Genomic DNA, 22,186 nt, shown 5'->3' with positions numbered 1-22,186 from the left:
TCATTTAGTGTTAAATAAAAGCAAATCACTCATTAAAATCAGACTTTACCTGAATGCCTTTTAATGAAGATACTCCCATGTAAAGAAAGACACCATACAAAACTGGCATTGGAATAAACTGAGAAGTAAAAAACACCCACAGTTACTCGTGGAATTAACATGGCATAACACAGCAGTCCATATTAGTGAAAGACACTGACCAAGTTACTTCTGAATTTGTATTTTAAGTAAGTGAATTCTGTAAAAGCTGAGACTTCCTTCATAGAAAAAAACATGCATCGTTGAGCAGCTTACAATTGCTATGCCTCCTTGTTTTCAGACCTTTACATACTTTAAAACACACAAATGGTCAACTATTAAGATTTTATATGTAGCTCTAATTATTAAACTATAGCTGTGTCTCTATCTTCCCATTACCTAAGCTTAACCGGTCATTAGAAGCTACCTTTTTGTGAATGACTTGTGATCTGTCTTTGTAAGAAGTTCCTTAAAGGTATAAGCAGTTACACAATAGCTGCTATTTTGGCAACAAAAAGGTGTGGGTTTTTTTCATTTCTCCTTTTAACTAACTGGCTTTGAAACAGCTAAGCAGAAGTTGAATGGATTCTACTCAAATCTGAGCAAAAAGCCAATTAAACTGACTGCTTTTCTTCCAGTGAAGTCTTTGGAAGGGCACTGTAGATATAAATTAAGAGAAAAACTGCAAACTGAGTCCACAATGTAACCTGAAAAATCTATTACACCATGACAATGAGTAAGATAATCTTGACACTTCAAACATCAAAGGAAGTTTAAGAAACTGAAGAATGAGAAGTGAACTATGTAATTTCTGCTGATCACTTTTTAAACTAGATGGGTTTCCTTCTTCTGCTATATTGCTTCTGCTCAAATAACTTTGCATTCTTATCAGACTCCTTCTCTCTCTCCATTTATGTACTTACATGAAAACTACAGAATAACTGTTTTAAGTATGGAACTAAAGAAATTAAAGAATAGCTGGCAAGAAAATCAGGTAATGTGGAAGAAAGTAGCTTTCTTCACTACTCACTACATTTCTAGCTTGCTCAGCTTTCATTTTCTTACATGATCTCCCACTGTTTTTATTCAATTAATATCTATTGTTAAAAAAGCAAATTGAGAATGAGTCCATGTATGCTTTAATTAACATAATAAAACTTTGTAGCATTATGAAATGCTAAATATCAAAATCAAAAGCACAAAGAAAGTATTTTGGGACAACTGTCTTTTACCTTTAACACGGAGGTCATGAACACTGACAACCCCATCAGGACAAAAATCATCAATCCTGTCACGCGCTGCTCCCGGATTCCCAAAAACTTTGGTTGCTCTCCTGGTGCTGAGCATTCAGATTCAACTTTCAGACTGTTAACATGACTTATAGACAGGACAGTTGCAGCAACAAACCATGGTAAGCCCATGATAGAACATACCCCCAACATAACACCAACCATGAGCAGATCAAGATGGTAGCCACAGCCTTTCTGTGAAATTAAGCAAACAAATAATTTTATAAACTTTCGATTTATGATACAATATTTATAACTCAGCTGGTAAACAAATGATTACTAAAAACGTTAAATACTTTTGAGAGTGTCCACAAAACAGTATTTGTTCTGTTAGTCAATATATCCATTTATGTAGTAGCTGTTGGCAACATTTCACAGACTTGCAGAGTGGACCTGATTTAAAATAAACTTGACTTACACAACACTCGAGCTTTGTGAAAATCACTTTTACCTTCAGCTTATGCTCTTTCCTGTTTATAATAACAGCTGTTATTTGTTGATCCATGAAAATGAGAATAGTACAGAGTAATGCAGGAACAGCAGCTATCAAAAGTGTCCACCAAGGATTGCTTCCAAGAGGATCCATGAACCATCCTCGGTCTTTTAGGGTGGGCTGAAAAAATAAAGATCCACAACAAGAAATTACTAAAATAAAATACAGATTTTATTGCTGCAAACAGCTGCAAATCGACAAATGAACAAAACAACAGTTTTTAAATATGAGTTTAGATTTTTTTCCAACAGCTTTGACCAAAAGACTGATTTAGCTGTTATGTGTGAATATTATATCGATATGGAATGGAATCCATTACATTCTTATTTTTGCATGTTCACACAAAAGAATGCTTCCGTTTTAGCGGTATTATAATATAAAGCATAATCTATTCTGTCAGATGTGACATACATCCAAAACAGAAAAAAGAAGTTACTTCATCAACTAATTTGTAAATAAAGAAGATAAATTTCTGTTCCTACACAATTCCACCGTTCTACTGTCCACGAAACCGCAAGCATTTAAAAAGTTCAGCTTTTTAAAAGGTTGTATTTCTTACTTCAAATTTCTCTGGAACGTGAAGTTTAGGAGAAGGTACTCCTACGAGATAGTCAATCAAAACCATTATTACTATGGTCAGAAATACTGCAAAGTCACTGATGGTAGAACGCACCTATAAAGAAACGACTTCTGTTAACTCTTGCTTTTTCATCATTGTAATTTGCATGTACAGAAAGACAGTTTTCTCCTCTGTGAAAAGTGAAGTCCATTTATATTATACTACACCCACTGAACATTAAATATACTTTCCCTTTTTATTTTGAAATTTAAGCTGCCTGCCAGAAGAGCATGAAGCTGCAGAAGGCAAGTATTCTTCTGTACAACTGTTCATCCCCCTGCCTCACTTAAAAGTGACCTACTGCAAGAAGTGAATTACTTAAAATAATTCCTTCCTCATCTTCCTGCCCCCTCAACCCTACTAGGATGCTGCACCATCACAGCTAGTGTCTTGTAGTTTGATTCAGTCACAGCACTGAATTGTTCCAAATCACTATTCATACATTTGATGACAGGAGAGGGAAACTTGCAACAGATTCAGGCTATCCGAGGTGACTTTACTAAACATTAGAAACACATTGTAGGAATGGGCTGAGGTTTACAAAGTATCTAACCACTTTATTCTGGCTAGTAGAAATGAGCTGTGTAAATCACTCCAGGGATAATCATTATATTAGCCTCTATTAGAATTAGCAATCCCCTGAGGAACTACTTAGAACCCTTCATACGTCAACAGTTTGGGAAAAACAGTAAGTTGTTCTGTACAGCTAGATGAGGAAAGCCTAGCGGTAGTATTATCTTTCCGAATGGTACCTGGGCAGTACCCAATAATATAGGGAACCAGACTGCTTTAGATCTCTAATGTTATAAACATATAGAGAATAAGCACCGAATCTTCTGTGTCCAATTTCTTTCCTCTGTTGTCTTCGTTTTTGGAATAATCAGTTAATTTTCTTGTTTAAAGTTTGGATTGTTTGGTTTGGGTTGCTTTTTTTTTGGTCTTAAAAGAACTCTCGCAGTACAAATTTCTGAAGCAAAATAGAAAATCCAACTCCTCTAAGTTATACTAATTTTTTATCATAAGATAAAAATAGTCTAATCAGAATTACCTTAGTTGGGAAATAGCGTTTGGTCTTGAATTGCTTAAGGAAAGAGGAGAGGAAAAATGTTGTAAAGAATAATATGACAGACCAGAAGAGAACATCTGGAATATATGGTCCATGACGCCCACAAGCTGATCCATGAAACACACCATGCAATTCTAAACATTCCTGCAAAGATAAAAACTTCTTAAATTCCTGTATTTTACTCATTTAGTACATTCAAGCTAACTTGCAGTTACAAAACACATTTGAGAATTTCTACAATCACAAACAGGGGAGTCCTTTCCTTCATCCGCCTGAAATGCCAAAAATGCTTGCTGTCTGTTGCAGAAGAGCCACATTGATTATCACTGATTATTTCAAGATGACAAAATATGCTAGAAGATACCAGAAAGGAAACAGCTTCTTTATATGCACCCTCATTTCTATTTCTCAAAGCATCACATAATTGAATGTATAAATAAAGACTGAGGACTAAGCCCATAAAAAAAAGATCTCCTCAGTTTATCCCAGCTTTATTCTTGACTTTGTTCTGTCCCAGTACAGTTAAGGAAAAAAAAAAACACCAGACTCTTACAAAATGAGCATTATCCAACTGTAAGAAGAAAAAATAGAAAAGCATCGTAAGTAATACGAATAAAAAAGAAAGCAAAGTCAGATGATTCCTATCAAAAAGGCTTGGTGAAATGCAAAGTAAAGAATTAAAGTAGACACACAGACTATGAGGAAACAACAATAAATTCAGTAAGCAGCACTGCCACAAGCTGGTCTATAGAACAGGTTAATTTATATTGAAAATTTAACTGAAGATAAAAATTCATCCTGTTAACAATGTACTTTGATTATAAGCACCACCAAATCTTGGATCAGTTCTTTATCTTTGGGAAGACTAAAGATGTTTCAGAGGATTAAAAGGTATATAAAATAAGTAATACATATTAGAAAAATATAAAAACTAAGTTTGAAACTGCCATTCTATGTGATTATGGTAAAGCAGGAGCCATTGGTCGTACATAGAAAACACTGCAGCAGCGCCACAAGAAATGCACTGAGATTTTTCACAGTATTTTTTCTGTGCAAAATGCCTACTTCCAGTGTGAATGTCTAGGCTGACACAAGGATAGCACATATATGGCTATCTACTGCCATTTTAGATATCCTAAAATGGCCGAATTAGGCACACAGAGTTAGGAAACACAACACAAAATCTTTTCAAGTCTATGCCTTCAAACAGTTCCTCTGTTTTATCTTCCCAGTTCCCAGGTAGTTATTTTCTTCCAATCATTATTTAGGTAGTTTATTTGATTCTATTGTAGTTTCATATCAATGTTTAACACACAAAAAGTGTTCGCTACTACATTTTAACTGCAGATTCCACCTTCAGTTCTTAAAAACATTTGTTCACTTTCCAGGAAACTGAGGGAAGTAATTTCTTATTTATTCATCTCATCGACATTCAGAAAGAAGACTGTTCTGCCTCTTAGAATTCAAGTGGTTACCTCAACCAGACATTTTATGATATTACTGTGTATTATGATATTTAGCATTTACTTCCATGCACTCACTGATCCGAGCAACTACAATGACTGCTTAAAACATTACAGGAGGAATAAAAGATTTCAAAAACAGGTTTAAAGACAAAAGTCCAGGTTCAAGTATTTCTTGATGAAAGATGAAAAAAAAAATAAGAGTGGTACTGTGTATTTAGTTTTATACACACACATGCAGATTTTAGATACTCACAGGAACTGTAAGGTTACTCCATGCTATACTTTCCACAGACTTATTCATACTCCTCCATACTCTCAAAGTTTCATTGCTGGGATTCTCAGGAGCAGCACACACACATCTGCAGGGAATTAAAAATTAATGTATATGCTTTTAAGTCATATGTGCCAAAGTACAGTGATGTGCAGTAATTTCAAACATCCTGAAAAGTTTAAACCACAGTTTACCCCAAGCTTTATGAAAGCAGCAGAGTATAAGGATCCTCCCTATGTGACATGAATTACGATTACGGGAGGGGGGGGTGGGAAAAGAAGAATCAAAGAGGCAACTGCTCAGGAGGTTTAACAGATTGGACAAAAAACCCAAATAGGCAAGACAGTGACATAATTATTTGGCTGTTCTGCCAGTTTCTGTATAGGATGACACCCAATAATAAAATTAAATAGATAATATATGCAGACTTCTACATATTGTGAATAAAAGATTAAGTGAAAAATCCATTTCATTTTAGAAACTGGTGCAGATGACTCAGTTTCGGGAACTCCTTTTCAAACCAGACATGTCATTAGGCACTAGAAGTTTCTGATTCTTTTCTAAAATGTTGGTAGTTAGCTGTTTATCTTGCATTTAGCATGCGTTCTGATTTACACATGACAAAACTGGTCACCATGAAGTAAGACACCCTTCTTGTATATGTAGTGGGCTAACTGAAGATAGATATGCACAAACTGTTCAGCTTTAAAGCAACTACATACATGTGTTTTTCGGTAAGTTTCTGCACAACTAGAAGTGCCCCTCCCAACCGCAGTGGTTTGCAAATTTGGACTGCAGAGTCCTTTCTGTCAGACAGATTGACAGACATACACATCAGTTAAAAAACCCCAACCAAACAAACCAACCAAAACCATGTAACATACTGAAGATTATTTGAAAACATCCAATTAAATCAAAGCCATTTAAGTACACCAAACCATAAGCTTAACACAAACATTTATGTAGAAGAGAAAGTGAGTAAGCAAGAAGTAAGTCTCCTCTTTCTATGAGATTTGTCAAGATACCAAAAAAACAAAGAAACATAGAAGGGCAAGCTTGCATCCTGATGGTGTGAAGATAAAGAAGGAAAAAGCACTAAATGTTCATGGGGAAGTTTGGAACTAAATAATCTTTAAGGTGCCTTCAAACCCACACTCTATGATTCTACAAATATATTTTCCTTTCTAACTAGATCCTGAAGTAACAGCAAAAACAAATAAAAGATTGGAAAGCAGTAATTCCTATGAGGTAGTTGCAAACAGAGTAACTTATACAGCTTGTGTATAGAATGTGAAAGTTGCAGAAGCTCTCCGTGCCTCAGCTACCTGGAATTAATCCTCACCCAGGTCAACTAAACTATCATGATTTCTAGAAGTGGAAAGGCAGAACTCCTGTTCTGATCTAATCTCCAGACTGACCTTTAATAAAGGTACAATTCAAGCAGGCAGTGTCACAGCCCCTTATCCCTTCCAACCACCCAGAGCTAACACAGAAAATACAATCCACATCATCCTGAATAGAATTTTTCTGAGGTTTCTCATGCCCATACCACCCCCAGCATTCCTCCTACCCTTCTTAGGAAAGGCACACATTGCAGTTTAGTAAATGGTGTGTCTCTGTGCTACAAACATTTTCATTATATATTTCACTAACAGACAGAAACTTGGTACTTACGAATATGAAGTCAGTTTACTCAAGTCATTGTGCATATTGAAGGCATACAGTTCTCCCAAATGAAAGAGCTTTTCCAATGCCTCATAAATAAATATGATGCATATGAGCGCTGCAAAAGCTTCCTCAGTAAATCGAGTGATGTAACACACAAGGCTGCTGGCATCTGTGGCTACAAGCACTATGCATAAAAATGCAGTCCACAGACCAATGCTAGTTCGCAGGGAGAGGTAGGAAAGATCATAATCCCTGTGTGAAGACAGAAACAGAAGTATTAACTGAGCCAAAAGTCACATTCTATTTGAAAACAGATACTAAGGCCAAGCTCAAGAGGTAGTCACTACTTTCTTCATCCTTGACATTAGATCTCAAGGAAGCAGAAACTTTTCTGTCTCCTCTTCCACCAAATCAAAGCAACACTGCAGCACGTTTCTAGGACTGAGGGTGCAACTACCTAGCTTGGGAAGCATCATGGGAATGACCTTTCTAGAATTACTTAGATGTTTTTCTCCTAGAAGGCAGATCAACCCCTGTTTACCCCTGCAGAACCAAAGCCAGCATCTCAACACAACTAGAACATAACTTTTAAGTCCTAGCCACTACTTTTCACTCATTTTCTCATCAAGGCTCACCAGTGCCTCACAGATTGGCCAAACCCCATCCATCTCTCAGTCTCTTGACACTACATTTTTATCTTCATGGACACCCACTTCTAACACACATCTGTTTTCAATTAAAGCTACCGTAACAGTCTAGCAAGTTAGAAAGTGCATCAAGAGAACACAAACATCACTTACCTGCAAAATTTAAATAATATTTTTTCAAATACTAGAACTGGTCCGGTGCTCCCCAAAATAGTAAGAGGTTGCCCAGCAAAGAGAGAATAGGCAATCCCAGTTAATGAGGCTCCAAAGAGAGACTCTATTGCACTCTGTTTGGGGGAAAAGAAACTGCTGTAACTATGCTGCCTTTCAGGTTAGCATTTAGCATCACATCTGCATAAACACAGTTTTAAGATGTGTTAACTTAGAAACAAGGTGTAAAAACATTGCGATTAATATTGATGTTTGAGACAAAAATAACAACACAGTTTAGCAGTTACAATACCATGGAAAAAAAGATTTTGCAAACTTCAGTCCCTGAGAAACATAAAGCCATCCAAAACCATGAGAACAAGTTACTAGTCCTGCCAGCTATGGAGGAAAAACATACCAACAATTACCACAAATTAAGAAAATAAAAGTTACTCAACATGTAGTTTACAGAAAGAATAATGTGTCTCTGAAAAGAAAACAAATAAATATATTGCAACATACCTGTACTAAAACCTGCATCAATTAACCAAGCATTACAAAAGAAAGAAACTCGACAGGTGGAAGTGCAGGGGAAGCTACATAACAATACTAGTTTATGCATACATGACACCAAAAATAATGAGCAGTAAAACAATGTCCCTCCTGGTAATGCATTTTCTTTTCACTGAAGTAAGATACTTCAGCTCATGATTTAGGTGTTTTAACACTTTTCTGCTAAAAAGAAGTTACGCTGCACCTTCAAAACAGAAGGGCAGGACTTTTTAGACGCTAAAATGATATGAAAATGACTCAAAAATAGTTAAATACACTACTTATAATTATGAGAAGTCACGGATTACAGATCAAAGGGCTCCTGGTGGAATTTTTAAGTGTTTGCTATTTTACAATTACGCAAGCCTAAGAAAACAGTATTTATGCAAAGTTAAGCTCCAAACCAGGAAAGATCTAAAACAGGGCAAAATGGTTTGGTGTACTGGGGCTTTTAAAAATTAAAATGTAGGTCCTTTATTAATTACATTAGGAAAAAAAAATATAAATATAATCACAGTCTCTTGTTTTACTACCTGTGAATTAGTGCTTTTGGTCAGTCAATGCATTAACCTTGGGGTTCTCGATCAGGGTGGCAGAGACAGGAGTACTGTGGAGGTGATGACCTCTGAGAATGTGAGGGAAGGTTTCAAAGACAAACTGTGTACCTTACAGTGTCAGCTACTGTGCTTGAACATGTGTGTGCAGTAACTAAATTTTATATTCAATGATGCACACCAAGTATCTGAAGGCAGCAACAAACCCGCAAACAATTCCAGATAGCTAAAAGAAAGAAGGTGTTTAAGAATCAAGCTTTAAAAGGAGCATATGTTCATAATTATACATAAAGCACTGTCAAAAGTTACATCAATATTTTGATAACCATTCCTACATTTACAGTGGCAAAACCAGAACATGGAACAATATAATTTGTTTTAGCATTTGCTATCAGCTTGAAGTGCTACATCAATAAACAAAAAATCTGAGTCAACAGCACTACTTGAAAGAGACATAACAGTTAACTAAATTTGAATATAATACAAGCTTAAAGAACTTGATCTAAGTATCAAAATAATTTTTATAGCATCATAAGCTTTACTAGAACCTTAAATTTGTAAAGGACATGTCTAAATATATCCTTACTTCCCCCAAGAGGACAGAGCCTTGTTTCCTCATGACAGATTTACAAACAGAAAATACACTTCAGTCTAGTTAACTCACAAGCCAATTGACAAAAATACAAAGTTATTAATACTAAGTATAAAAACACTAAGTTATTAATTAAGTATTCTTTCCCTGCCCCTAAAAACAAAGTTATCTACTGCCCAACAGTAACACTACCAAAATTCTGTATGTGTATGGTTTATATTAAAGTCATTTACAATGAAGAGTATTTTCTGCTCATAAACCTTAGCCACTTTATAGTTAACAACATACCATTAGTGAAAGCATATGCATATCCTGTCCATTACTTAAATACAGAATTGACTGCTACCCATACACTGCACACATTATTATCCTCATAGGCCTACTACTCAAGGCCAGTACATGTTCTTGGCTATCCACCTTGAGCTTCTGACTTTGCCTAAAGTAGGCCTAGTGGGATGGTGCACCTTTACTTCTATTCGTTATGTTACGTAGCAAAAAAGAAGGCAATGCAAGCCTTTTCTCAATTCATGAAAGCCATTCATCCAATAAGGCAGGATAAACATTTTTTTTACCTCCACTGTGCATCTTCTCCTGTTCACATGGGTTCCCCACATTTTCCACAGCAATTACCTTTTGGGGAAGATCTGCTTTGGGGTAGGCTAATCAAGTGCTGTGGGTAAATTCTTCAAATACAAGTATAAATAAATGAGACAAATGCACACAGTGACTTGCCTCTGAAGGTCTAAAAGCCTGGCCACTACCATTCTTTGTACTCACTATTCTGCCTTGTGTAGCTTCTCCCAGGAGCCCTCCAAAAGTGATTACAGGAGACATACAGGCACAGTATAGGAAAAGAATCGAGGCCAGGCACTGCAGGCTTAATGCATCCTTGAAGTCACTCAAGAAAAAAGGTGCTTTCCTTTGGATGTCAAGTATCAAACCACCAAAAAGCCTAAATAGGTGAGATGAAACTCGTCAAACTGTACACTAGAGGATTCTAGCTAGTTCAAAACTATGGGCTACACATGACTGCCAGTGCCTACTGCCAGCACAAATTAGCTATTTCATAATCCAGATTAAACCATAACAGTTTAAAATGTAAATGAGAATCTTATCTATTCAATTTCAGTAATATTCTAAATATAATCAAGCAGGTTATCCACATTTTTAAATGCTGGCTAAGTATTTTTGTATATGGGCTAGATACTGAAAAAAATATCTTTGCAAGTGCTTTTACCTAAATAATGCTGCAAGTCAAATCTGTCTTGAAACATTCAAAAGAAGGAACAGAAGAAATGTGCTAAGCCTCAACCAAGACCACTGCATTGACACATTTCAATATTACTACTTCAGTAAGCTGATTCAAATTCTCTACATGCATATGGTTAGATCCATAAATAAATTTAGGTCTACTATTTTTAACAGTGTTTTCTTCCACCTAGAGTATTAGAGGTATGCTAGAATGGAAATACAAAAATAAAACATATGTCAGTTCAAATGAGTAAATTACTCGCAAGAAATAAAAAAGCTTTTGTCAGTTTCCAAAAAATTTACAAGACTCAAAAATATTAGGTATAATTTGCACCTTTTAAAAAAAAGATTTTATTTTGAATTCTAAAAAAAAATAATTTAATATTCCATTCCTAAGGAAAACAAGAGTCTCATCTAACAATAATTGTGGGCAGAAATTAATCTCTCAGCTCCACATACTGTCTGCAAAACAGCAAAAAGTCAATATAACAAGGCCAAAATACTAAAAACCAACACAAATGTTGCAAAGTCCTTTGCAAAGGTATGAGAAAGACGCATTTAATTTGGAAATTCGTTATTTTGGGGATAACATCATTGTACATATTTTTCAGAATTTTTCATTCGATTTAATCCATATGAGATATTAAGGTTTCATCTTAACCAGATATTTCCAATGTTGGACTTTTTTAGCAAGTATTTCAGAACCAACTGGGAATAAAAATACAAGTCAACTGAAAGAACTTCCTTCAGTTTCAGTTTAGATCTAAAAGAAACCTGACGAAATCCAAAACATAACCAGTACCAAAGTATATTTTTCCCCTTTATATCCCTGATGTTCCATTTCATACATGTTTAAGAAAACAGATTTAAATTGAAATTTTTAGTACCTAGCCCAATACTGAAAATTGTATATTCCTGCTACAATTATGATAATTGCATACTCTTGACAATTAAAACATAAAACCAAACTCTTAAAGTCAGTTAGTTAAATTAGGCAGCATCTTATATGAAATCCTTCGTAAACGTGTTGAGAAACATTGCCACAGGCTTGAAAATGCTTTAAATGGATTGGCATTTATAGGCAAGGATTCAACACTTGAAAAGGTAAAAGGATGCACTCTGACACTTACACCATTATTTTTTTATGTTCAAATGTCACCATTAAAAACTGTGAAGGTTTATTACTTTTATTTCTTTATGGTAGCTAGTATTTAGGAAAGTGAACACACCTTCCAGTTCTCTCAAGTTCAGGTCCAGCATGATGGCCTTCTTCTTTGAGAGTCTCTCCTGTAGGAGTAGATCCATTTGGAAATTTAGGTGCCTTCCTTTTCTCCTGGGGGCAGTAAAGGTGGGCGAAAAAGAAAAGAAAAATATCATACTTTCAGAGTGCCTTTATACTGAGAAGTACAATTCAAAGACAGCATGCAGAGACTCCACACCTCCCAGACCTTTAGCATGGTCCTAGCTCATCAGCAGTCCTCCATTTGCCAAAGTCATCTTGAGCACAGACAACTAGAACTGTACAAAACTCCCCCAAAAGCTCTTATTAGTAGTACCTTGCACAACCTTATCTTCCCTCTTTCTACAAGAAATATGTCCCTGAAACATGATGAAAAAAAGGCTACCTTTTCAAAACACAGTAGAGACTCAACCATGACTGCCTAGAATTGTTTAGGTTTCTTCTCCCCCCACCTCAATCATTTCCAAAGCAGAGGCCTCTAGCTTCCAACAGAAACTGACCTCACTTTTTGACACACACACAGTGTTTAGCTGAAGTGCAAATAAGAAGTCATTCCAGTATAAATGAGAAGTCATCCCCCTATTGAGCAAGCTGCTCACAAGCTCCTCATAAATTTCTCAGCCCAGCTTGCCTTGCAAGAAGCCCTGAACCCTGATTATTTTGGAAACAGGTTAAGTGGTAGCTTCAGACTACTCGTGAACAGACTGCTCAAGTCACCCATTCTGCTCCATTCCACCCACACCCCTAAACCACCACAGGATTCAACACCAATGTCAACCTTCTAAATCAAGAGCATTTTTGATCCTGGCAGCAGCAATTCCCCTCAGCTGTGAAGAAGAAGGAAGGGAAGAAATCAGAATTCCCCTAAGGTCCAGCTTTGCCCTAGCTCCAACCCTAACCCTGTGCCACAACCGAGCAATATGATCCAGTTTTTAATCTAATTCATAAACATTCTGTGAACATTATATGCTAGCCAATACACATTACAACATTTCAATAAATGCTGTAAGCAAATAAAAGTTTTTAGAAGAATCACAATGTTCTTGCTGATCATTCTTTGATTAATAATCAAATTTATAGAATGCACTAAGGTACAATTTCTGACCAATTCTCCTGGATCTCACAGAAACTCGTTTCAGTATTATGAAACAAAATATGGTAAATACAACTTACTTAAAAGTATAAAAGGAAATGGATTAACACTTTTTTTGTTTCTCTATTTTGTTTTTTACTTAAATTGACAATCCGCTTTTTCTTCCCAAATGTGGGGACTCTCCTGATGCTTTGCTGAATTACTCGTTCAGTACATAATTTACATGCATGCTTTTGTAATATTACCTGGGAAGGAACACTTTTTGGTGGCTCAATTCGTATAGATGGATCCCATTCTCCTGGAGGCAGGACTGTCACTTGGTCTAAAAATTCATCAATTCCTGACAACAAATCATTTCTGTCTTTTGCTTTATAGGCAACATCATGGAAAACCTACAAGAAGAAATTAAGAAACAGTGGTGGTGGTTTGATTTTTTGAAAGAGGATGTAATTACAAGGAACACTTCATTATTGTTTAAAAGGCATGGAATATTTTTTAAAGGTCCTCAAAAGTTAGGCTTTTACTTTAGTTGCATACTTTCACATTAAAAACCTACCTTAAAAATTAGACATGGCAACTAAAGCTTTTACTATTCAGTTCTCACACAGTACAAGTACCATATTAACAGACTAGAAGCCAACTGTAAAATGACCAATTTCTGGTCTACATTTCCAACTTTAAACTGTTCTAAAGAAACCTTAGAATTTCTGCTTGACAGCCCTAATAATTGTCAGTAACTCAGCAGGTGGTGCTCAATGGGAAGTGAGAATTGAAACATTCTAATTTTGCTCAGTAAGATAACATTAAGTCTTTGAAAGCCCAAACTGCCCCAGAGCTCTTCAAAATCATTCACCAGGGCTAGGCATATGACTTCAGATGCCTAGTAAAATCCTAATTTTTTGACATCACTTTGATTCAAAAGAGATCTCTGACGACTCAATCACATTCTTAAACTTACTGTCCAGAACACTTGGGCAGTTTGCTGTATCCTTTTTGAAACAAGAGATTCATATCAGGGTCAGTTCCATTTAATAGTTCAATTTCCTAATTTAAGACAAACAGGAAATCTATATGCAAAAGGTACATTTTTTTCAGAAATACATTTAGGATTTCATCAAGAAAGGTAAGAGAAAAGAATAATTTACCATTATCTACTTCACCAACACAAGAAATAAATGGAAAACTGTAAACTTACATAACCAGTTTGGGGAGGGTGGGGTGTTAACCCTGCACTCCAGAATATTTCAATTTAAAACAGTTGGTAAGCGATTGTAGACTTCTTTAATCACAAGTGTTTAAAATATATCACTCACATCATCTGTCATAAGTGTTGCTATTGATCTTCCAATTTCATGGTACTGTGGAGCTTTTCCTGCTGGTCCCAGCAACAAAAACAAAAACCTGTGGAGAGAGCAAGCAAGAATACAGTTGACTCACCTGAATATATTCAGAGGGTTTTTTCAAACTAATGCTTAAAGAAAATTTAGTAGTGAAGTAAAAATCCTTCTCACCATTTCAGATCTCAAAGACTGCTGCAAGACTAAGAAAAGGTTGTCCTCAAAGTCATTAATGGAAGGAACTCGAATCCTGAACCAAAATTACTCCAAAAGCTTCCTAATTAAGCCTAATTTTTCCAGTTCTTATAATGCCTGATATGTAGCAGAAATCCACAGGCTAGAGCTCAATGGATATTTCCTCCAAGTTATAAGCATTTCTGACATTCCCACTGGCAAAGACTTTCTTAGTGAGGGTCCAGGAGCTTTATGACCTGCTCTAGCCTCTCTAACAATCTATCATCTCTTTCATGGTGTTAAATCCCTCCTACTTGCTGTGACTGGGCTTGTCACACAACAGATACATTGATATATTTCAAGGAACATACTGGGCATACTCATATAGACCTATCCCGGTCCTGTGCCAGTGGAAGAGAGTCTGTATTTTGAATACCTAAGAAGGTAAAAGTGACATTTTGGGAAGGGAATTCAATCTGGGTGTGAGTCATACCGTATGTTAACGGTCTCCATTTCCCATCAGAGTAACAGTTATTACATCACCAAACAGGACTAGTATCTTATCAATTCAAATGGATACAAAGCACCAAACTTCCATAATTATTTTCATGACCTTTTTCCTATACTCCATGAAAATAAAATTTCTAAATACAAACAACATACTTTAAAAAAGTAGTGCCTTCTTTCCCCATACAGTACAAAAAGCTCAATGTTATCTTTCCTTCACAAGGTGACTGTCCTAATGAAACTGAAACTGCATCTTTAGAATCAAGTATGCTATTCCAAATCTGCAAGTCTAAACCATTCTGAAAAATTTAGGACAGGATAATTTTAGCTACATTAATATGATAATCCGTATGCAGAAATTCTGGAACTTCCCAAGAAACATTATGAGCAACTAGTCCCTGAATATTCTCCTGTCTATTTATAGAACATTGCTAAGATTATTTTTGCCTTTCAGTAAGAGTGTATAAATTGAAAATTACCAAGCTAGCACTCTGATAATTATAAAATATTCAAAAGAAAACCACGAAAACACAAACGGACAAATTTATGCCAAACACCACAGAACAGACCAATAGATCAATGTGCACAGAAAATGAAGTGCCCTCTATGATGACTGACAAAACAACCTGACATCTTTATCATGGGACCTGTGTTTTGATGTTTGATGATCTGTGGTAAGTTACCCACAGTATACTGGGAGACCCATAATATCGGGGGGATGAGGGTGGGTGCACCAGGAAGGACAGTATATTGCAGATTGAAAACGAGTTCAGTGTATTAGCTGAAGATTGGTTACCCCAGTGTTAGCCACATAGTTTTTTCAATTACATGCCCAAATCTAAGTTTTTCCACCACTGAGGTTATTCATATACAGAATATTTCTATACAATGAGCATAGTTTCAAATTAGAGAGACTTTCAGACTTTGTGGACTCTTTCCCACTGCCACTCTCTGCCATGCTTAAGGGATGTATAGCAATCTTCATGCTGATATTTCAAATGGCAACACAAGCTTGGAAAATTCGCTGCTTTTACTCCAGGTCAACTATCAGTTTCAGCTTCTGCACTTGTTTAAGACAGTATCATTATATACATTTAAAGCATTCAAAGACTTTATAGTGGATCTTATTCCTTTAAATTTGGCACCAAATGACCGACATCATGTTAAACAAAAGTTTACATTTCTTGAGCTTAATACGATATGTATAAAAGGGTGTAACTTCTTCAGATCTTACATATTATTATCATCTTGTGTAAGTAAAGCCAGACTTTCTAAACAGTTATTTACCGTGTAGGAACCGGAACTTCTGTGAGACCTGAGAGAAGCACAGCTGGGGAGAGCCTCACAAAAGCAATAATAGGTCTTTCTAAAAAGTCTACTTCTCCCACTAATACATTTGACGCTTCTGCTCCTGCAGGTATCTTCCTCATGAAGTTCATATCAACCTATTCATACAAAGATGAAACAAGTGTTTATTCCCTTACGTAAGTTATCAGTATTTACTAGACATCTATGCTACAAAGGCAAACTATATATCCCACAGTACAGAAAAGACAAACATATGCAGAAAACGTCAGGCAGCCAACTAATAAACTATTTTCTAGAAGTTAGAATTACTACTACCTACCATATTCTAGAAAACTCCAAACTGCAAAACCACCTTTCTAATACTGCTTATCATAACAAACATTCTGTGATAGGACACAAAATCTACACACAAAATTAACTAAGGAGAGTTCATGTAATTACACATAGTTTCTAGAATGCAAGTAGTTGTTTCACAGCTGTATATTTCAAAGAGGTCACAATTTTGAAATATAATTTATGTTTGTCTTCGTTCATGAAGAATATGATGGCTGAAAATACTGACACTTGTTTCTGTAAATAATTATAGAAGAACATTAGAAAACGGTACAGCACATGAACTCTGTTCACATAAACACAAACACCAGTTACATGGCTATCTAGAGAACTTACGGGTGGCCTCTTGAGTCCCACACCAAGTGTGCCCCAACTACAGTGCCAGGAGGCTGACACCTGCCCAACAGGAGACAAGGCAGGTGGACAGAAGGACATGTCAAGCAAAAACAAAAACTGTGACAGAAGAGCAGGAATATATGGCCCCTGCCATGATTATATCTGAACTACGGTGTAAGTTAGCTTTCCTTAAGCATAATTTACCAATTTTCTTAGTGTTTCACAGATGGAACTTGTCCAGAAAAAATAAATTATGAAAGAAATACAAAGGATTTACAGTATGACACAAGATTTACTTGAGAAAGTGGTATTGTATGCGCCTAATGATTAAGATGCACAATAATAACTACAGCAAACTCATAAAACATACAAAACTATTTCCTTTCAAAGCCTTCTTTACAAAAAAATCCCTAGGGAAAATGTCACGACACTATAATATTGTTTTCATAAGAGTCTTCATAGTAAATCTGAAAACACTTCCCTCAGCATGAGAAAGTACAGCAACAGCACCCTTGAACTTACCATAATAATGAAAAGATCAAAGGAAACAAAGTTCAGTCCCACTGGGAGGGCTTTCAAATACATTTGATGCATTTAGCCCACACCATATTGTGGCACTTGTACATACAAGTTACACCTAAGTACTTATGTCTTGTGTACACTCTTACACATGTATACCTGTATGCTTCTTAGCTGTAAATAAGAGGGAAGTTACAACCACATTTTTTGTTACGTAGCTATTTTCTGCTAAACATTAAGGTTACTTACCTTACTAAAATCAACCGTGCTATTTTCTCTGCTTCCTCCTGCCCCGGTACCTTTAACCTCTCCAGTTTTCCCAGTGTCTAAATTTCCAGGCGCTGATTGTGGAGATGCTAACAGCCCTAAATTAAAACAAAAGGGGTAAGTTCAAAATGGTGTACAAAGTGAAACAAGTATGCAAAACTACCAGCACTCAATGTGGCAGCTTGCTTAAAGCAAATGTGCAAGTTATTCAGTAAGGGTGCCCTACATTAGTATCATAAATGCAACATTAACAAGTCACTGTGTTGTCAAAGTAATGACATCATTAAAAAAACATAAGTATTGCCCAAATGATGGCCATTTGCAGAACAGTCACCAGTAAATAAGAGCTACTTTAAGTGCAAAGTAACAACTTTTGATATTTTAATCATAACTGCTCTTGTAAGTAGCAGACAGCATCTTTGCTATATACACAAAAAGCAACACCTCTACTCCCTAGTCTTCTCTATAGCAGTTATTTCAAATGTAAAAGCCTTGGCAAGCCACAGACTACAACTACAAGGAGCAATACCCTAGCAGTTAACTAACTTGCACAAATAAGTTGTGTGCTACGCAAAGGAGAGACAGCTTGCAAACCACAATTCCCATCTACAGACCAAAGCTCCAAGTATTGACCCGACCAGATGTTACTACATGAAATGGTATCTCTTAACATATTAGCTGAAGAGGCACACGCAATGAAGCTATTAAACTTACGGCTTCCTTTTGACACCTGCTTCAAGACAAAACTGTTTTTATGTAGCTTGGCATGCTATTAGCAACAGTGAATTCCCAGTTCATTAAGGGTGCAAAAGGCAAGTAACCCAGGTGTTCGTACACCTGAATACCGTATGCTCTCATGGCTATCCCTTCCCAACTACCATTTAAAAGCTAGTCTAGGCATGCATAACCAAGCCCAAATCCCATCTTTTGCACTACAGAGCTTTTACTTGTTCAGTTTAACATGCACTAAGAGTGCATATGGCTTGCTTATCTACACTAGACTTTTCAGATATGGCGATAAAATCATGCTTTACATGCTTTCAAAACCACATTGGACAAAGAGTAAAAGTCTCAACACTGTATTACATGCAGAAAGTTTGTATTTAGGCCAAGCATCACTCAAGTCAAGCTAAAACTGAAGTTCTCACTTGGTTACCTGTTGGCTATTGTTCTATCTTAAGTACTACTGCATAACTAATTGCATCCGTCTGTGCTTATAATTTAGTAATTTGACTTTTTTTAGCATTTCAAATTATAACCAAATTAACTTCATTTGATCCCCAAATTTAGTTAAAAAACAAACAAACAAACAAAAAAAAACAAAACCAAAAAACACCCTCATTCAAAGAGCTATCGTATCAAAGAAACATGCAGGCCCAAGCCTTTACCATTAATTTTCATTCTTACAGTTCATAGGGATGTAAATGGTGTGGGTAGCTTTTCCTGAAGCAAAAACCAAATGAAGTTAGTAAGCTGTAATTTCCTTCGTGAATCCTAACATGCATAAGTAATTGGCTAACACTAGAAATACAACATTAGGTAAGCTAGGGAAAACAAAGTAGTCACAATCTACCCTTCTGCTCCAAGATGTATGCATTATTCACAAGAATGACTAACAGCAATCAACCACCTGCAAAATCAGCTCTTCAGTCTTTTAAGTGCATAAGAGCTGATGTTAAGATGTATTTGTAGGACCAGAAATAGAACAGAAATATTAAGCAGTTGTTGCAGAGGAGCATAATATGAAAGTGGATACACACACTTTTTTCACATTTCCCCCCCCATATAACAATAAAGATAACTGATGAAAGATGAACAATAATGCATCATTTTGCCCTTTACACAAATGCTCTGTGAGCAAGAGCAAGCAGATATTAGAAGAAAATGTGGAGAAACAACCAAAGAGGAGAATAGAAAATAAGGATTCTACACATTAGCATAAATTAATATGTTTCAGCAATACCAATTCTTCTAAAAGGTTTGCCTTCAAAATTTCTCCAACCAGTCACAGTCAAGATTCACAAGTTTTGGCACCAATACAGGAATATCTGTCTGATTCTAAACCACGTGTAAATAGCTTTCCTTTTGCTAGTCTTGCAGTTGGACAGACTGCTCTGCTCACATGAGAAGACTACCAAGTTTTCAGACCTGATCAAGCATTTCCATATGATACTGTTTCATTATGTATCTCAGTCTGATATTATCACCTCTAATTGTGAAATACTTTTACTGATATCTCTCATTAACAGCACAACTTCTTTCCTTCTCCTTTCCAGCTCAGTAGATACAAACTCAAAGGCTACTGCTAAAAGGAAGTCTACCTAGTATTTTTTCTAGACCAAAGACAGAGAAATTCATCTCGTTTTCCCAAAGCCACCAATGAGATCTTTAAAAATACAGTTCTCAACATTGTTAGTTGGGCAGATACACCACCTATCTCCTTCGAAAGACAACAGCTGATCAGGTCTTTAATAAGTTTGGATTAAAACACCCTAAGATCACTCAAGTTGAAGTACTTAAAACTACACCTTCACTAAAAGTCATGTGCATATTTTTAGCCAACTACACTTAGTTTACTATTGTGATCATAGAAGTCTAATGGACATTATCTACTGGAAAAAGAAAGCAAGAATAATACAGACATTTGCCTCACATCTCTACTTCGGGTAAAAATAAATACGTTGGGGAAATAAGAGCAGTTCAACACCTAAGCAGGATTATTCCAACATAATTGTGTTTATACAGGCAAAGTTTATGAAAAACAAAACTTGCAAATACAAACTCACACTATATTTGTATTTAAGGAAATAAAAATAAAATTTTAAAACTAAATTCCAATGAGCCTTAATGGGAAAATATTAAAATTGCTCTTAGAAGGCAAATATGTACTTCTTTCTGAAATACTATTTTCAGTATGTTATTATTGTAAAAGTAAAGCTGTTCTAAATATTATCTTACTCAATTTTAATGTACATTTATCAATGAACCAAAAGACTTCTTAAAACAGGACACTTTACCATTGTTCACAGACATTAAGAAAGCTTAACAATACTGGTGAAGTAAGTGTTTTCACCTTTAGCTGTGACACAGCTCTCTCTTCCTATCTCTACCTATGGAATTTATTATCAACAGTTTCAAAGATGGGAAAACAAAAGCTGTTCTTCAACTGATGACAAAACAATATCGTTAAGAGAACCCTTTGCCTGGTGGACCTGTTATGAACTGATGACTGGTTGATGAAAAGTGGTAGAGTGAAAGTGTCCCCCCTCTTCCCTCCTTTTACAGTAATTCACATTAAGTTCAGTAATCTTCCATGTATTTATGAAGAACAAAAATAAAGTCTCAATAGCACAAGGTCAAATATAGATGAATGCTACACAGAAGAAAATCACTTATTAGAAAATTAACATGGTTCTTAACGCTAACAGGAGGCAAACTCAATTATTCAGATGTGGAAAAAGTATTCAGATTGCAATATTCTGAATTACTAGAGAGGGAATACAAACCATACCTTATAGTGGAATGGACCAATGGCTTGGGGAAGAGTGGCTGGAAAGCTGCCTGGCAGAAAAGGACCTGGGTGTGCTGACTGAAGGCTGGCTGAACATGAGCCAGCTTGCGCCCAGGCAGCCAACAAGACCAACAGTATCAGAAATAGTGTGGCCAGCAGGGCCAGGAAGTAATAATCAAGAGATCAGTCCAATTGCAGCCCCAAAGTCATAGTCTGAGAATGTCTTGAAAGGCAAGTCTACAGAAAATGTGTCTTTGTGTTCAGATGACTTCTTGAATTAAAGAAGGGGAGAAACCCCCCCAGAAAACTAAACAGCTTCCATCATTACTGGTGTTCATCCTTCTCTGGGAAGACTTTAATTTATAGATTAACTGGGAAATCATCCCTTCAGGTTCTTCCTTTATGAGAAACATAAAGGCACAAAAGCAATTTGCACATGACTTGGAGATTCTGGTGGAAAGCCCTATTAGTGGTATTACTAAGCTCTATTGGTGGTACATTAGTGATACCAAAAGCTCTATTAGTAGTATGTTAGGGCATCAAGTATTTGATCTTCATTTGTTTGCCTTCTCTTGGGTTCTAAAGACGCTGGGTCTGGCATGCTGTAGCTCCTGTCAAATGAGTAGAAAAGTGAGAACTGGATGACTGATTACAGCTGTCCTATTTCTGGTTTTATATTACCTTTAAAAGATCACCCATGAGAGAGAATAATCTTAATTCTTGTATTTTCCCATAAAGAAGTGAGAGAAAGAGCCTTCTGTTTGCTTTTCTAAGTAAAGATAGACCCCTACTCCAACTCAATATAACAGCCTACGACTTAGCTTGCTCTTCTCAGTGATTCAGTTGCAAAATGTGAAGAGAGATAACCACAGCCTTTTTTCTGGCGGCGTATTTTCACTGCTAAATGTAACAGTGTGCTCTTAAT

The 22,186-nt window shown here is 36.1% G+C and overlaps 1 protein-coding gene across 1 annotated transcript in view; it reads right to left on the bottom strand.

Moving 5' to 3' along the window:
- SLC4A7 (solute carrier family 4 member 7) overlaps positions 1–22,186 on the bottom strand; it is an 88,267-nt gene that overhangs the window by 10,767 nt on the left and 55,314 nt on the right. The window contains exons 7-20 of the mRNA XM_031052361.2: positions 17,733–17,848; positions 16,275–16,432; positions 14,283–14,370; positions 13,215–13,361; positions 11,866–11,969; positions 10,163–10,337; positions 7,691–7,824; positions 6,897–7,142; positions 5,205–5,310; positions 3,468–3,629; positions 2,360–2,473; positions 1,759–1,920; positions 1,251–1,502; positions 50–118 (exon numbers count right to left, since the gene is read on the bottom strand). Of these exons, the coding sequence (XP_030908221.1) occupies positions 50–118; positions 1,251–1,502; positions 1,759–1,920; positions 2,360–2,473; positions 3,468–3,629; positions 5,205–5,310; positions 6,897–7,142; positions 7,691–7,824; positions 10,163–10,337; positions 11,866–11,969; positions 13,215–13,361; positions 14,283–14,370; positions 16,275–16,432; positions 17,733–17,848 (2,033 nt within the window). The remainder of the gene's footprint in view (positions 1–49; positions 119–1,250; positions 1,503–1,758; positions 1,921–2,359; positions 2,474–3,467; positions 3,630–5,204; positions 5,311–6,896; positions 7,143–7,690; positions 7,825–10,162; positions 10,338–11,865; positions 11,970–13,214; positions 13,362–14,282; positions 14,371–16,274; positions 16,433–17,732; positions 17,849–22,186) is intronic.

The sequence above is a fragment of the Melopsittacus undulatus genome, chromosome 1 (assembly GCF_012275295.1).
Source record: "Melopsittacus undulatus isolate bMelUnd1 chromosome 1, bMelUnd1.mat.Z, whole genome shotgun sequence".
NCBI lineage: Eukaryota > Metazoa > Chordata > Aves > Psittaciformes > Psittaculidae > Melopsittacus > Melopsittacus undulatus.
Note: the sequence above shows the minus strand (reverse complement) of the source record. Positions and strands in the feature narration are given on the sequence as shown.